The sequence below is a fragment of the Fusarium sambucinum genome, chromosome IV (genome assembly GCF_050947815.1).
Source record: "Fusarium sambucinum isolate potato_lamoka chromosome IV, whole genome shotgun sequence".
In the NCBI taxonomy this organism is placed as follows: domain Eukaryota; kingdom Fungi; phylum Ascomycota; class Sordariomycetes; order Hypocreales; family Nectriaceae; genus Fusarium; species Fusarium sambucinum.
Window position 1 is genome coordinate 4,069,610 of NC_139291.1, and position 15,045 is coordinate 4,084,654.

At 46.3% G+C, this 15,045-nt stretch overlaps 4 protein-coding genes across 4 annotated transcripts; 3 read left to right on the plus strand and 1 right to left on the minus strand.

Annotated features, from left to right (window-relative positions):
- Nucleotides 1–1,151: 1,151 nt before the first annotated feature.
- Nucleotides 1,152–4,715, plus strand: FSST1_001347 (uncharacterized protein; the record flags this gene model as incomplete). The annotated part of the gene is made up of 6 exons (XM_083227236.1): nucleotides 1,152–1,408; nucleotides 1,465–4,015; nucleotides 4,068–4,139; nucleotides 4,200–4,226; nucleotides 4,285–4,380; nucleotides 4,434–4,715. 6 exons carry the CDS (start codon nucleotides 1,152–1,154, stop codon nucleotides 4,713–4,715), a joined length of 3,285 nt encoding a protein of 1,094 aa, XP_083091529.1.
- An 861-nt stretch (nucleotides 4,716–5,576) lies between these two features.
- Nucleotides 5,577–5,864, plus strand: FSST1_001348 (uncharacterized protein; the record flags this gene model as incomplete). The annotated part of the gene is made up of 1 exon (XM_083227237.1): nucleotides 5,577–5,864. The coding sequence occupies one exon, from the start codon at nucleotides 5,577–5,579 to the stop codon at nucleotides 5,862–5,864; it is 288 nt and encodes a 95-aa protein (XP_083091530.1).
- A 1,664-nt stretch (nucleotides 5,865–7,528) lies between these two features.
- FSST1_001349 (2EXR domain-containing protein) lies at nucleotides 7,529–8,410 on the minus strand (the record flags this gene model as incomplete). Its single annotated transcript, XM_083227238.1, has 1 exon — nucleotides 7,529–8,410. One exon carries the CDS (start codon nucleotides 8,408–8,410, stop codon nucleotides 7,529–7,531), a length of 882 nt encoding a protein of 293 aa, XP_083091531.1.
- Nucleotides 8,411–10,134: 1,724 nt separating this feature from the next.
- On the plus strand, nucleotides 10,135–14,025 carry FSST1_001350 (ABC transporter ATP-binding protein; the record flags this gene model as incomplete). The annotated part of the gene is made up of 4 exons (XM_083227239.1): nucleotides 10,135–10,346; nucleotides 10,394–12,237; nucleotides 12,286–12,461; nucleotides 12,517–14,025. 4 exons carry the CDS (start codon nucleotides 10,135–10,137, stop codon nucleotides 14,023–14,025), a joined length of 3,741 nt encoding a protein of 1,246 aa, XP_083091532.1.
- Between the last annotated feature and the right edge of the window lie 1,020 nt (nucleotides 14,026–15,045).

Below are 15,045 nucleotides of genomic sequence, written 5' to 3' on the forward strand. Positions count from 1 at the left end.
TAACAATATTAATCTTCGGGTTCACCGGATGTTAGTAAAGAGTAACTAACGACTGAGCCTCGGAAGATTTAAAAATCCACTTCTCTAGAGAGGTAGTCCCTAGCCTCGGGGTACCAGAAAAACTGACCGCTGTGGGGGGCAAACTATTCTGTCACCCACTAGCCTAGTCAAGACAACCGGTCTTACCCAGGATGCGCAAATTGTTGTATAACGAAATGCTGTATATACAGATATAATGACTAGCATTGTTCTGTACATGCAAAGTAACTGCTTTATTTGACTCAGAGGGTAAATCGGTATTTGTTCAAGCGTAGCGTAACTTGGCATCGTGTAAGTTAAAGAAAGTGGGTTGTCAGACGCTAACAGGAGGAATATTGTGGTTCTCGGAAATCGGCAGGTCTGCCAAGTGCCAAGGTCGCCTGGGGTTTTCAGGCACATGGACAAGAAGTAAAGTTCGAGTTATCTTTCGTCCTAGTCTAAAGATCATGCTGCATATGATGAGAAACAGCAAAGGAAACCAACCAGATGGGATATAATAAGATCGATATACTACTCAAAGTTTCCACCGAATCGAGATTGTTTGATAACCATAACTTTGAGTTCCAAATGTAATGTGACGGAAGACCACTTTAGGACAAGCTTAAAAAGAGCGTCTCATTAAACACGGCGCCACCCGTCGGATCACAACGGCGAACCACTCTTAGTGCGATCCTGTACTGGTCAATCGGCTTACTGGAAACTTATTTTCTCAATTGCCATCCTTCCATATGCAGAATTTTCAAGCAGGGGAACTGATCCTACCCCTGACTAAGAAAATGAGGCTCCGTAATCGCGTGTTCTGAAGCTTGATTCACTCCATAGAGACCCAAGGGGATTGATCCTTCGCGTGAGGCTATAGTGAGACTCCGCCACCGTCAACCTCGGAATCACCTCCAAAGCTCTGTATTGCTCCGGAGGCATCATAATTAGGCTTAGTTTCCTCGGCAAGATTGAATTGAAAAATGTCATCAACAGGCATTGGATTGAACGACTAGGCCTAGTTAGACAACAAGTGAAGAGACAGTTTAGGTAGTGGGATTGTACAAATAGGACTATGGTTGCTCTAGTAGAATGAATTCAGCAGGCTGTCACTCCTTTTCAACCTAAGCAAAATGCAGGGTTTATTCCTCCAAGGCCTTTTGGCCTCACTAGCCTCTGCTAGTATCACCCATCAGAACCCAGCCGTGGATGGTCCTGATGTTTTGTCGCGATGGCTTGATATGCGATCACCCGAGAATGACACAACCAGCAACCTCACCAGCCGAAACTACGTATCGGCATCACCTGCGCAGCTCTTTGGAAAGCGCGCTGATGAGCCTCCGGGTGAGGGTGCGCTCTTATGCCCCAACGGCGAGTGTGCTGACAAGAGGTAAGTTCGCCAAATTGCAGTGCCATTATTGTGATACTGACCATTATTGCTTTTAGTTGCTGTTCGGCCAAAGGTGTCTGCGGCTATGGCAAAGGCTTCTGCGATGAAGGCTGCCAGAGTAACTGTGATGCCACGGCTATGTGCGGTGAGCTGTCTGAAGGAGGTGACATCCCATGTGGCCTCAATCTTTGTTGCAGTTCTGGTGGCTGGTGTGGTACTACAGAGGTTCACTGTGTTGGTCCCAATAAGTGGTCCCTCTGCCAGCAAGGCTATGGTACTTGCGAGATGCTGAAACCCAAGACATGTGGCGAGGGTTCTGGCACTGCCGACAAGCGTATGATCGGCTACTACCAGGCCAACAATATGCGTAACCGCGCTTGCAACAGGATTTACCCCAAGGACATCAAGACCGACAGCTACACTCACCTCTACTGGGCCTTTGCTACCATCGACCCCAAATCTTACGCTGTCAAGCTTGCCGAGGCTGAGGATGAGGACAACGTCCGCGACTTCACTGCTCTCAAGGGTCAAGGCAGAAACCTTCAGACCTGGGTGGCTGTCGGTGGTTACGACTTCAGCGATGAAGATAAGCCAACCCACAAGACTTGGGCTGACCTTTGCGCCGATGCTGGAAACCGAGCCAACTTTATTAAGTCGGCCGCTGCATTCATGGACAAGTACGGCTTCCAGGGTATTGACCTTGACTGGGAGTACCCTGGTGAGCCGAAGCGTGGAGGCAGCCGTGCCGATATTGCCAACTTTGTCTACTTGCTGAGGGACATGAAGAAAGCATGGGGTAACAAATATGGTATCAGTTTGACTTTGGCGCCTGACTACTGGTACCTTCGATACTTCGATGTTGCCGGACTTGCTCCATACGTGGACCATTTCGGATTCATGGCCTATGACCTGCACGGTTTCTGGGATGCTGATGTCAAGACCTTGGATCCCATCGTCCGAGGCCAGGCTGATATCCGCGAGATCATGAACAACACCATCCCACTGGCCTATGCTGGTGTCGACTTCAACAAGATCAACTTTGGTGTTGCGTGGTATGGTCGTGGATATACCTTGACCGATCCCAAGTGTCAGACCCTCGGTTGTCCCTTCTCCGGCCCCAGTAACCCAGCTAAGTGCACAAACAGTGCGGGCGTTATGTCTCTATTGGAAATCCAAGACAAGGCAAAGAACGGAGGCAAGACTCGTCTTCTCAAGGACTCGGCCATGAAAGAGCTTATCTATGAAGACCAGTGGATTGGCTACGATGACGAGGAGACAATCGAGCTCAAGCGCAAGTTTGCCAACAACCTGTGTTTCGGTGGTCTGATGGCCTGGAGTGTTGACTTTGAGCCTGGTACCGGACATAACAGTGACATGGAGCCTGAAAAGTCCACGGACGGTTCTTGCGGACCCAAGCACAAGGGTACCATCTGTGAGGGCACCAGCTATGGCGACTGTTGCTCCGAGTACGGCTCTTGCGGATCCTCATCGTTGCACTGCGGCACAGGATGTGTCAGTGGCAAGTGTATCAAGAATGGAAAGTCAACCAATGGCCGATGCGGTGTCGGCTTCCTCGGAGCTACTTGCAAGGGAACTTCCTATGGCGACTGCTGTTCGCGTGAAGGCTGGTGCGGTAGTTCCGATGGCCACTGCGGCGATGGATGCCAAAGCGGTTGCGACAAGGACGATGACAGTAAAGACGACGACGAGGATAACAATCCTAAGATCCCTGCATTGGCTCAAAAGGGTACGACGGCGGGATCTTCCGGCGATCAAGGAAGTGACTGGCCTGAAGCTCTCAAGGAGGACATTTGCAAGTACAAATACGACTACGAGGATGAAGGCGAGGTGTTCAAGGCATGGTTCCAGAGTGGCGCACTCAACTGGTTCACAGCGTGGCTGAAGAAGAATGGTGCCAAGAACTGGACGGATAAGTTCTTCAAGGACGTTATTGCTGGTGGCAAGCAAGGTAGTTCTACCTTTGATTGCAAGGACCTCGGCTCGACAACTTGCACGGGCCCTGGTGCCACGCCTTGTAAAACTTATACGCCGCCCATGGCCTTTTATGTTCACGTCCAGATCGCCAACATGTTCAGTGCATTCCACAAGCTATGGATGAAGAACATCAACTTCAGCATCAAGCAGTTGTCGAGCGGCATCAAGGAGATTGTCAAAGAGTATGGTGATCCTCCCAAGGATGATCGCGGCATACTTCTCAACATGATGGTTGGTATCCTCACCTCGGGTGCTGGTCTCAGCGCTGGAAGTGCAGGTCTTGCGGGCGGTATCACTTTCTTTTCGGGTGCCGTCGCCTCCATCGCTGCAAATGGCGACCTTTTCGGCGACAAGGTTACGGTTGATGATCTCAATGACGACCTTGAGAACGCATACGGTACTGCCTTTTCTGCCGTGCTCAATGCTACTACTGGCTACGTTGAGGACGTCATGTCTGGAAGGATCCCCGGCAACTGGGAGGTGGACAAGAAAGACGAAGACGCATCCGCCGAGACCTTTGTTTTGACCCGTTTCATCAAGGGCGATTGGTTATCGGAACCTTTGATCAGCAAGGCTATGCAGACTTATGTTACTGCCACACACAAGAAATGGGTAAGTCCCTTGATGGATTATTCACTGAGCGTCATGCTGACTTACATTACAGTTGGAATTCGCCAAGACGAGATGTCTATTGCCTGGTCATAAGGGATATTACTATTCTTTGATGTGGAGCGGCGTATGTTCTCTCTTGTCTTATTCTTTTGGAACTCATCACTAACTTTATCTTTCACAACAGCCTAACAGTGACGTTGACTGTCAGCTGGTACGTTTGAATGACAACACTATCTTCTTGACACTATTCTAACACTCTTCGGTGACAGATAAGAACGAAAGCAACAGACCCAGTCGGCAAAACGCAAAAGTTGACAGAAGATGTCTGTCGTAACAAACTCCCCGGATGCATTTGGCATGATAACGTATGTTGGAACCTCTTGATTATGCACTCGTACTGACATATGCATCCTTACAGAACTGTGTTTGCTTCGGAAAGAGCACTCTCCGATACCCTGGTTCCAAACGACAGTATGACCCGCTGTCCCGAACCGATGTCGAAGAGATGAAGAAGATTGTCGATGACTACGAGGCTGCCCTCATCAACAACTACGAGTGCGACAATGGCGAGCCTTCAATTCCCAGCGAGAAGGATTTCAACATCAAGAACCCCATTCAGTACCCCAAGTGCTTCATTCCCTTCCACAAGCTCACAAAAGACGAGGCATTTCACTGTAATATTCCGCAGGACCTTTGGTAGAAAGGTATTATGCTCTAGAATGGAGTCTGCCAAGACGCTTGGATTCTTCACTGTCGAGGCTATTTGCTTAGGGGATTAGAGGGGTTTAATTTATCGTTATTGTACTCATCGTAGGGTCATTCTTGAGACTTTTGGTAAAATATTTAGTTTAATAAATCATACTTGAATGGAATGATGAAGTTGTGATTTCCATGTATCTCTACCGCTTGTGTCTCAGAAGCCTCAGAAGTGCACTTATTCAAGGATCAACTTAGTTACAGCTTATGGCCGAGAATTATAGCTACAGTTTGCACCAAGAGATATTCATAGTATTTCGCATAATGTCTAAGGCAGTCTGACTGCTAGAGAAGTATTGAAGTATCCCAAAGATATGCCACCCTTCTTTAGAATCGGGTTGGATCAATTCCACTCGAACTATCGATCACGTTATTCGGGTTTACTTTAGGTGGCAACACATAAACAAACAAGACAAACAATGCCTTTGTTATCTGAAATGAATTTCAGATTGACAGAACAGTTGCAGAACAATGGAACGTATCTCAGTTTGAACATAATTTTCTTTTAAACCTCTTGTTCAGTTGCTCTAAAAGTCGAAGGAGGACTGTCTCTGTTTTTCTTCCCGTCGTACATCTCGATTGTTCGTGGTCAATGCTCGATTATGTGCAGTGTACATGATGTTAGTGCCTTTAAACACTTCATTTTCATTTCTTTCCAATAAGGAGTATAAAAAGACCACTAGATCACCACAAAACTCAATTACACAGACACAACTCTTCAGTCACATTGTTTTCTTACAGTAAAGCTCAAACAGTACTTTAAGCGAAACACAACACCAACATCATCTCCTGCACATTTGTCAAAATGTCTAACTACACTTCTTCCGGCACCGAGTACTCAGGCTCCGTGCAAAGTTTTGTCACTGAGATACACCGTCTGAGTGACGTTGTGTACCACATGTATCACGACTTCCCAGTTCTCGATCGCGCTCAGATCGAAATGGGATTAGTAATGTTTCCTTTCAATCTTCCCAGCAGAAACTTCATGCAATCTTTGGATGAAGATCTATCTGAGGTAGCAAATGAAGTGGAGATGTTCTTTTCTCAGTCATCGCATGAAGAGCATCGGAAATTGAGGGACGATCTGGTATAGCAGCTCGAATCAGTCGAGTCTGCTTTCGAAGATATCCATAGAAAGGTGTCGAAGCTGGACCTAGTGCGCCTGGATGAGACTCTGGTTGAGCTTGGAGAGGCAGAGGATTGTTTAAATACAGTTTTTTAGTCTCTTCTGCTTAGTGAGGACTAAGGAGACTGTAGATGATGTAAGATGTAAGATGTAAGATATGGAGGTCTGTTAATTAACTGAAAGGCTGTAGGCAGCTAGTTAGATTAGTTGAAATAAGTATGCTGAGATTAATAAACTATGCTACTAATTGCAATTTCTACTTGTATAAAACTTTCTAGTGTGAATAAATAAAGTGTTGAGCTAAATAATTGATTATTAGTTACTGGAATTCCCTAGCTGTAATAAAATAAATGCTAATGAGCGGAATGGATAGAAGCTTGCTTTATAGTAGCTAATACTATTGATGTATTCACTGTTTTGCTAGTTGTAGAGTAAAGAGCTGATGCGTAAGAATTGAATCTTTAACCTTAATTGAAATCGTTCTGGTAGTAGCCTTGAGAATTCTTTTTTACTGTTGTATTGATGTATGCTTTGTTTGAGTAGTGCTTGGAAAAATTGGCTTTTTGAAATGCAAGTTTAGAAAGGCAAGTTATTGTTATTAAAGGAGAAAGAAAGAAAGAGACATGTTTGCTCTAGCAGAATGCAGGAACGCGACTTGAATGATGCTGGCATGAAGAGCATCGGAAATTGAGGGACGATCTGGTATAGCAGCTCGAATTAGTCGAGTCTGCTTTCGAAGACATCTATAGAAAGGTGTTGAAGCTGGACCTAGTGCGCCTGGATGAGACTCTGGTTGAGCTTGGAGAGGCAGAGGATTGTTTAAATATAGTTTTTTAGTCTCTTCTGCTTAGTGAGGATTAAGGAGACTGTAGATGATGTAAGATGTAAGATGTAAGATATGGAGGTCTGTTAACTAACTGAAAGGCTGTAGGCAGCTAGTTAGATTAGTTGAAATAAGTATGCTGAGATTAATAAACTATGCTACTAATTGCAATTTCTACTTGTATAAAACTTTCTAGTGTAAATAAATAAAGTGTTAAGCTAAATAATTGACTATTAGTTACTGGAATTCCCTAGCTGTAATAAAATAAATGCCAATGAGTGGAATAGATAGAAGCTTGCTTCATAGTAGCTAATACTATTAATGTATTTACTGTTTTGCTAGTTATAGAGTAAAAAGCTGATGCGTAAGAATTGAATCTTTAACCTTAATCGAAATCGTTCTGGTAGTAGCCTTGAGAGTTCTTTTTTACTGTTGTATTGATGTATATTTCGTTTGAGTAGTGCTTGGAAAAATTGGCTTCTTGAAATGCAAGTTTAGAAAGGCAAGTTATTGTTACTAAAGGAGAAAGAAAGAAAGAGACATGTTCGCTCCAGCAGAATGCAGGAACGCGACTCGAATGATGCTGTGCTGGGAGGAGTAAGCTCCTCGGACGGTAACCAACGATACTCATCTTTAGGACCTCCTAGTTCATGATCCAGGTAACAACTGGGAGGTTCCAAGTTCAACTTACCTGAACACATGATGTCCTAATTAATCAACTGCTGCAGTGGTCGCTGTGTCACCACCGCTTTAACCCATTTGGAAAGCAGTCCACCAAATCGGTACCAGTAACAGGTTTGCAGTCTTCTCAGCAGGATTGACACTTTCTTTTGCAGCCACGTAAAAGAACCTTGATTTTAGGAACGTTGTCCATGTTCCTAAAGTTGGCGATCTGACCAGGCTGAATCCCCCAACGTTTGCAATAGCCCCGTAAAATTGTTATCCGGAGGTCCTCTAAGAATTTTGGCAAAGCGTCGGATCTTTTGTCCATGGTATTTGCTGAGCAAATCTGGTCAAAAGTTCCTTTGACATATCCTTCATCACCATAAACACATATCGGCTTTGGTAATTTTGGGGTCAACCAGATTGTTTCTCTGTCAATCAGCCAGACATGTGGTGACCGCGAGATGAAGGCATAGTCCTCAAGCAGATGAGTCAAGAGTCCCCGAGGAGAGCTCTCTCGCTTAAGGACGAATCCATCCTCTGGAAGGTCGATGAGCCAAGTGGGATCGAATTCAAACGCGACGTTTTTGACATTCAGAGCTCTAGTAATTCCGACGAACCAAAGCCTGCACTCTGCAGGGTCATCCTCCCAATCATTTGCTCTGATGCAAAAGATATCCTCATTCCGATCAACGAGGCAATAGCTGTTAGGGCTACCGGCAGTCCCTCTGATCTTCATTTTTGTCCAACCATTATACCTATCATGGTTGAAGTGTCGGGTTATGACCCATCGGGACTCTCTACAGGCTTTCCATAGACCGAAGTTCACCAAGCACGCGGATCCGAATGGGTCATTGCCGAACCCAGGATGAATGACTTCGAGTAGGAGGTCTTGAGAATGGACGACGATGTCAACGTGGTGTATGGCTCGTTGATGGGGTTGTTGAGTAGCACAGGCTTCTTCCCAAATTATAAGCTGCAGCTCAGTAGGGAGGCGCGAGAATAAGTGAAATGATGCAGTGGCCATGATGCTCGTTCTGTGCGATGTGAAGACTGTTAGTGACAATACAGGTAATCTTGTCTACGAACCAAGGGTGAAGAAGTAAGTGAACTATTTACTTATATATAAGAGTAAAAAGTTTACTAAAAGTTTATTATTATAGCAGAAGCCTTATTGAGTATATATAATATTTGAAAGATAAAAAAAAAGACTTAATTGCTAAGAAGTTTAACTATGAAAGCTAAAGGGCTGTTTGCTTCGCTGTGAAGGAAGTATTAATCTTCTACTGTACCCTGTGTAGCCAAAGTTGAACACATGAAAAGTTAAAAAAAAAAAAAAAAAAAAAAAAAAAAAAGGAATTGCAGAACCTTAACCTTGTTGTAAGGATAAACTTCATTAATACAATTACCATATTAACTTATGAAATTCGGTAAAGCCTGTGGAGTCCAGCCAACTATTTATTGACTGGTTGGGATATAAAGCGGCAATAGAGACAGTTTCTCGCTGACTTAGCAGATAGTCAGTCTACTTTATCTGGCATCTTAAAGCTACAGAAGGTCACGAGGGGGTATCCACAGACTTTATCGAATTTCATGAGTTAATACGGTGGAACAGACGAAGCATATTTGAAGTTTAGTTTATTGCGATATAGGTTATAAACTTCTCTCCAAACCGCTCTTCTGTATGTCTATTGCAATGTCGGTCGTAGAAGTCAATCTGAATTATGCTTCTCCCCTCTTCGATACTTGACTTCTCTCACGGTGTTGACCACTTGCACCTCATGTGCGGTCCCATGTACAACGTGTTTAAAATGTCATTTCGTTTGGAGAGTACCAAGGTCAAGACACAGGTTGTAGGACTTCACAAGCACTGGAGGGGACAATGTCACATTCTGTCTGACTCGCGTGGCTGAGCAATGCGTCAGATCGCGGCCAGCCTGTATCGGAATCCAAGGAACGCGGTCGGACTTTGCAGCAATTATCCATCACTGGGGTCAGCGAAATTAGTAGGCGTCAATCACAGTAGTGAGCAAAGCCAAGCGGGATATACTAACTCCATATCCGGAGAACCGGAAAACACGGGGGCCGGTCCGCTTTTTTACAGAAACGCCACAAAGATGTGATGCTCTGCCCTTGACAATACATTCATCTGGTTTTTCTACCGCATTTCAGGCCGGTGCGTAACATTGATCGGACTCCGGCTCCAATTAAGGTGCGATTGTCCGTAGGAAGCCCAAGCGCTTGGGCATTCGAGAAAATAGTCTTGGCGATTCTGCAGAATAGAGGGTCTGTGGTCATCGGCCGTGCCTCTCGGACTGGGAGATATTGAGCACGTTCCGGAATGCCGTGTATATTCTTCTACTACGTAGAATTTAAAGTAAATTAGTCAGAGCTAATTTGTAGCCAACTCGTCCCCTGTCTCAAGGTTGAGCGTCACAATAATAATCTCTTTAAGTGAAGCACAAGGTTCCATTCCTACAATCCATACATCTTCTTCTCTATCATTAACAATCTTTTTTTCTTCTGCTTTATCTTGATCATAACTGACCTTGCCACTCCTTACGTTGTCACGCACACGGTGTTGAAGCATCTTGCCAACATGGTTATCTCAGAGAAGCCACAGACACCGGGTTCGTCTCCGTCGCCAGATCCCAAACAAGATACCGATGAGGATGTTGCCGCAGAAAACGGCTATCTGGTATGTGCAACTGGAGTGTTCTAAGCTGTCTCTAGTTGATGGCCAACATTCATATGCTGACGAATTTTCCACTACAGAGGATTTTCAAATATGCAACCTCGACCGAACTTTCACTACAAGCTGGAGCTTCTGTTCTAGCTCTTGGCTCTGGGGTCGCCATGGCCATGGTGAACCTGGTATTTGGCCAGTTTGTCACTGTCATCACCAATTATGCGACAGGCGAAAAGTCTCCCTCGCAGCTCCGTGGCGACGCAGCGAGACTGGCGTGAGTAAGATTGATACGACTATGAGATTGCGCTGACACCAAGTTAGGTTGTACTTCTTTGTCATTGGAATAGCCCGGTTCGTTGCCAGTTACGGTTTCAGTGTTCTCTTCACGCTCGCCGCCTATCGCATCACCCGTAACATCCGCTACATCTACGTCAAGGCTGGTCTCAGTCAAGAAATAGCCTACTTCGACTCTGGGGTTGGCGGGTCTATTGCAATGCAAGCTACGTCTAACGGCAAACTCATCCAGGCTGGTATTTCGGAGAAGCTGGGTCTTGTCATCCAAGGACTATCTTGCTTTGTTGCCGCTTTCATCTTGGCCTTTGTCACTCAGTGGAAGTTGACCTTGATCTGTTGCTGCATTGCTCCAGCTACTCTTCTCACCATGGGCATCAGCTCTGCCCTGGAAGCCCACATCGAGACGAAGATCCTCCAAGTCCATGCTCAGGGTGGCTCCTTTATTGAGAGTATCCTGTCGAGCGCTCGCAATGTGCAAGCCTTTGCTCTTCGAAAACGGCTTGTCCGAGATTTTGACAAGTATTTGACCGACGCTCATGATCTTGGAAACAAGAAGAACTTGCTTCTCGGCTGCATGTTTTCTGTCGAGTACTTCATCATATTCGCTGGTATGGGTCTGTGTTTCTGGCAATCCATCAAGATGATTGCTAGAGGAGAGGTAAAAGACCCTGGCGACGTCTTTATCGTCCTCATGTCAGTTATCGTTGCCTCTACAAGCCTAACATCCATCGCTCCCTACTTGATCGATTTCAGCCGAGCTGCTTCCGCCGCCTCCGAGCTATTCCGACTAATCGACCGGGTATCAGCCATTGATCCGTTTTCCTCTCAAGGAGAAGAGCCTACCGATATTCAGGGTACTATTGAGTGCGAAAACATTACCTTCAGCTATCCTATGCGTCCTGGGGCCAAGGTCCTCGAGAACTTCTCTCTACATATCCCTGCCGGCAAGGTGACAGCTCTTGTTGGGGCCAGCGGTTCTGGCAAGAGCACTATTATCGGTCTTATTGAGCGATGGTACAATCCAGATTCGGGCTGTGTCAGGCTAGATGGAAAGCCAATCGAGAAACTCAACGTCCAATGGCTCAGGAAGCATGTTCGCCTTGTTCAACAGGAGCCCGTCCTTTTTTCTGGCACAGTCTACGATAATATCATCAACGGTCTTGTCGGTACGTCGTGGGAAAATTGCACACGGGAGGAGAAGATGGCCAAAGTTGAAGAAGCAGCCAAGATTGCCTTTGCTCATGACTTTATCAGCGCTCTCCCGAACGGTTACGATACAGTTATTGGTGAACGTGGCGGTCTGCTTTCTGGGGGTCAGAAGCAACGAGTAGCTATCGCTCGAAGCGTCATTTCACAGCCAAAGATTTTGCTTCTTGACGAGGCCACTAGCGCTTTAGACCCCCAGGCCGAACACATTGTGCAGCAAGCTCTCGACAACGTATCCAAGGGCCGCACTACTATCACAATCGCACATAAGTTGGCAACTATACGCAATGCGGATAACATCGTCGTCATGGAAAAGGGTCGCATCATTGAGCAGGGGACACATCATTCCTTACTAGAGGCTGGCGGCGCCTATTGCAGTCTGGTCAAGGCCCAGGACCTCACAGCAGCGGCAACTCCAGAGGTCGACAGCGATTCCGTCACTGAAGCTGGTCAAGATGACACTGACCATGAGTTGAGTGGGCTAGCAAGGCCTTTGACACGATATTCGACCACGACCAAACGACAACTCGAGTCTGATCTCGACCGTGATGATTACGAGAAGTTCAAGCGAGTTGGGCTCCTGACGACTATCTGGAGACTCGTAAGATCAAGCCCAGAGCTGAAGTGGACATACCTATGGCTGGTATTGTCCTGCATGTTTGCATGTAAGACAGATCGCTACTTACGTAGTAACGTCGCTAATTGATCGATAGCTGCCGCTTACCCTGGTCAAGCCATATTGATGTCACGTTTCATCGATGTCTTCAAACTTACCGGTAATGCAATGGAGAATAAGGGCAGTTTCTATGCTCTTATGCTTTTTGCCATGGCTTGTGGCTGTCTTGTTATTTATTTCGTTCTGGGATGGATGTCCAATGTCGTTGCTCAGGTAAGAGACTCCCATGAACAGATCTGGTTCGATACAACCGCTAAGATTCCTTTAGACGATGAACCACAAGTACCGAAAAGCAGTTCTCAATGACATCCTCCGACAAGACATTCGTTTCTACGACCGTCCTGAGAATACCACTGGTGCACTGTCAAGCCGGGTAGATTCATACCCTCAGGCGATATTTGAGCTTATGGGTTTTAATATTGCGCTAATGTTGGTGTCAACGCTCAGTGTGCTGGCGTGCTGCATTGTGGCCTTGGCCTACGGGTGGAGATTGGGAGTTGTCATCATATTTGCCGGTCTTCCACCCATGTTGCTATCAGGTTATGCTCGCCTCAAGATGGAGGCTATGATGGATGTCAAGATCTCTAAGCGGTTCTCGCAAAGCGCTTCTATTGCATCGGAGGCCATCAATTCCATCCGAACAGTCTCCTCCTTAGCTATCGAGAACTCGGTGCTTTATGACTACAACGAGGAACTTCAACACGCTATCACTGACTCAGTCAAGCCGATATGTCTGATCATGCTTCCATTTGCTTTTACTCAAAGCGTTGAGTATGCTTTTCAAGCACTGGGCTTCTGGTATGGATGCCGACTAGTCTCCTATGGGGACCTTTCCATGGTCAATTTCTTTATTGCATTTCTTGGGGTGTTCCTCTCGGGCCAACAGGCATCCATACTGTTTGGATTTGCTGGTAGTATGACGAAAGCAACCAATGCTGCCAACTACATCTTCTGGCTTGAGCAACTGAACCCAGCCATCCGGGAGACAGACGAGAACCGAAACATCGTTCCCGAAGGTTTCAAGTCTCTCAATGTTGCGGACGCACACTTTTCATATCCTCTACGACCAGACACCCAGGTCTTGAGAGGCCTCAATCTTGAGATCAGTAAGGGCCAGTTCGTGGCCTTCGTCGGTGCCTCAGGTTGCGGTAAGAGTACCATGATTGCCATGCTGGAGCGCTTCTATGACCCCGTACGTGGTCACCTTGTCCTGGATGGCCAGAACCTAGACGATATGAACCCTTGGGCATTTCGGGAAGAAGTTGCCCTCGTCCAGCAAGAGCCAAAGCTGTATCCTGGTACCATCCGTGAGAATATCGCCATGGGTGTTCCCACCGATGACACCTCCAACGTGCCAGACGCAGACATCGTCAAGGCTTGCCACTCTGCTAACGCTTGGGATTTCATCTGTTCCCTGCCTGAGGGCCTGAACACGCCCTGTGGGTCGAACGGTCTTCAACTGTCAGGCGGTCAGCGTCAGCGTATCGCTATTGCCAGAGCTCTTATTCGAAACCCCAAGATGCTACTTCTTGACGAGGCAACTAGTGCTTTGGACACGCAATCAGAACGCGTAGTCCAAGATGCGCTCAACGAAGCTGCCAAAACCGGTGATAGGATCACTATTGCGGTTGCCCACCGACTCTCGACTGTTCGCCATGCTGATATGATTTGCGTCTTTCACAATGGCAAGATCTTAGTGACAGGAACTCACGACGAGCTACTGGCCAAGAGCGATATGTACCAGAAAATGTGTGAGGCTCAGAACCTCGGAAACTAGTTATTGAGGCTACCTGCACTGCAGTTATTTTTTACCTTTCTATTCATTGAACCTTTTCTTTAGATTGTTTGGTTCGCAAACCACGACTCGGCAGGGTCAAAGAATGCAACCATTTTAGTTTAGTTAGCTACCCGTACACAATTAATACTTGCGACCTATGGTTGTCTCCATAGATCGAATCTGGTAATGGGCATGATTGACCAAATCACAAAAGAATTCCTTTTTTGACTCAAAATCATGAATCGCCATCGTATGGTCCCCAAAAGCCCGCAGAGTAGTTGTCTGGCATTAACCCGCTGATTCCAGTGAGCGTCATCATTCATATGGAACTCTTATCCTTCAGACTGTGTCCTATAATTTCAATGCAACTTGGCTCAACGTCGCGTATTCGGATTGAGTCTGATATCCTCAATGCGAAGGTAGTGTAAAAACATCAGTCTCGCCGCTCGTTTCCCTTTTTTCGTATTCGTAGTTTGACACACTAAATGCGTTGGAAGGGGATCAGAGTCAACGTAAGGGCCGTCCGACTTGCGGAGCCAGGTGTCCTTGCAGCATGGTCGTAGTACCTAGTCTATACAAGGTGACCAACACAAATGATGCAGTAGCTACGGGCCTTAAGAGGCTCGTTGACTGCTTAACGAGGTTTCCGAAACACCAATTTACACCAGAGACATTGTTGTATCTCATTCTCCACTGAATACGTTATGGACGAACTAATCAATCTCATCAGAACCCTGCCAAATCTACAAATAGTCAGCCCTAGACCAATCAGTCAGTTCGGCCCACATAAATTGATGATCCATCGGCTTGACACGGCTGCAGTCTGCGGATTCCGCAGACGCCATAACTCCGTAAGGTGCTGACTAGACCTCATCGACCGATCTAGTACAGGGCGGGCTATGTGGAGAACTTAATGCACTCCGTCCCCACCATCCGTGGTAGTCACAGGCTGATCTTATCATTAAACGGCCTTTTTAGACATTTTGGTACACGCAAGGTGGCATAGAGAGCGCTGAGCCC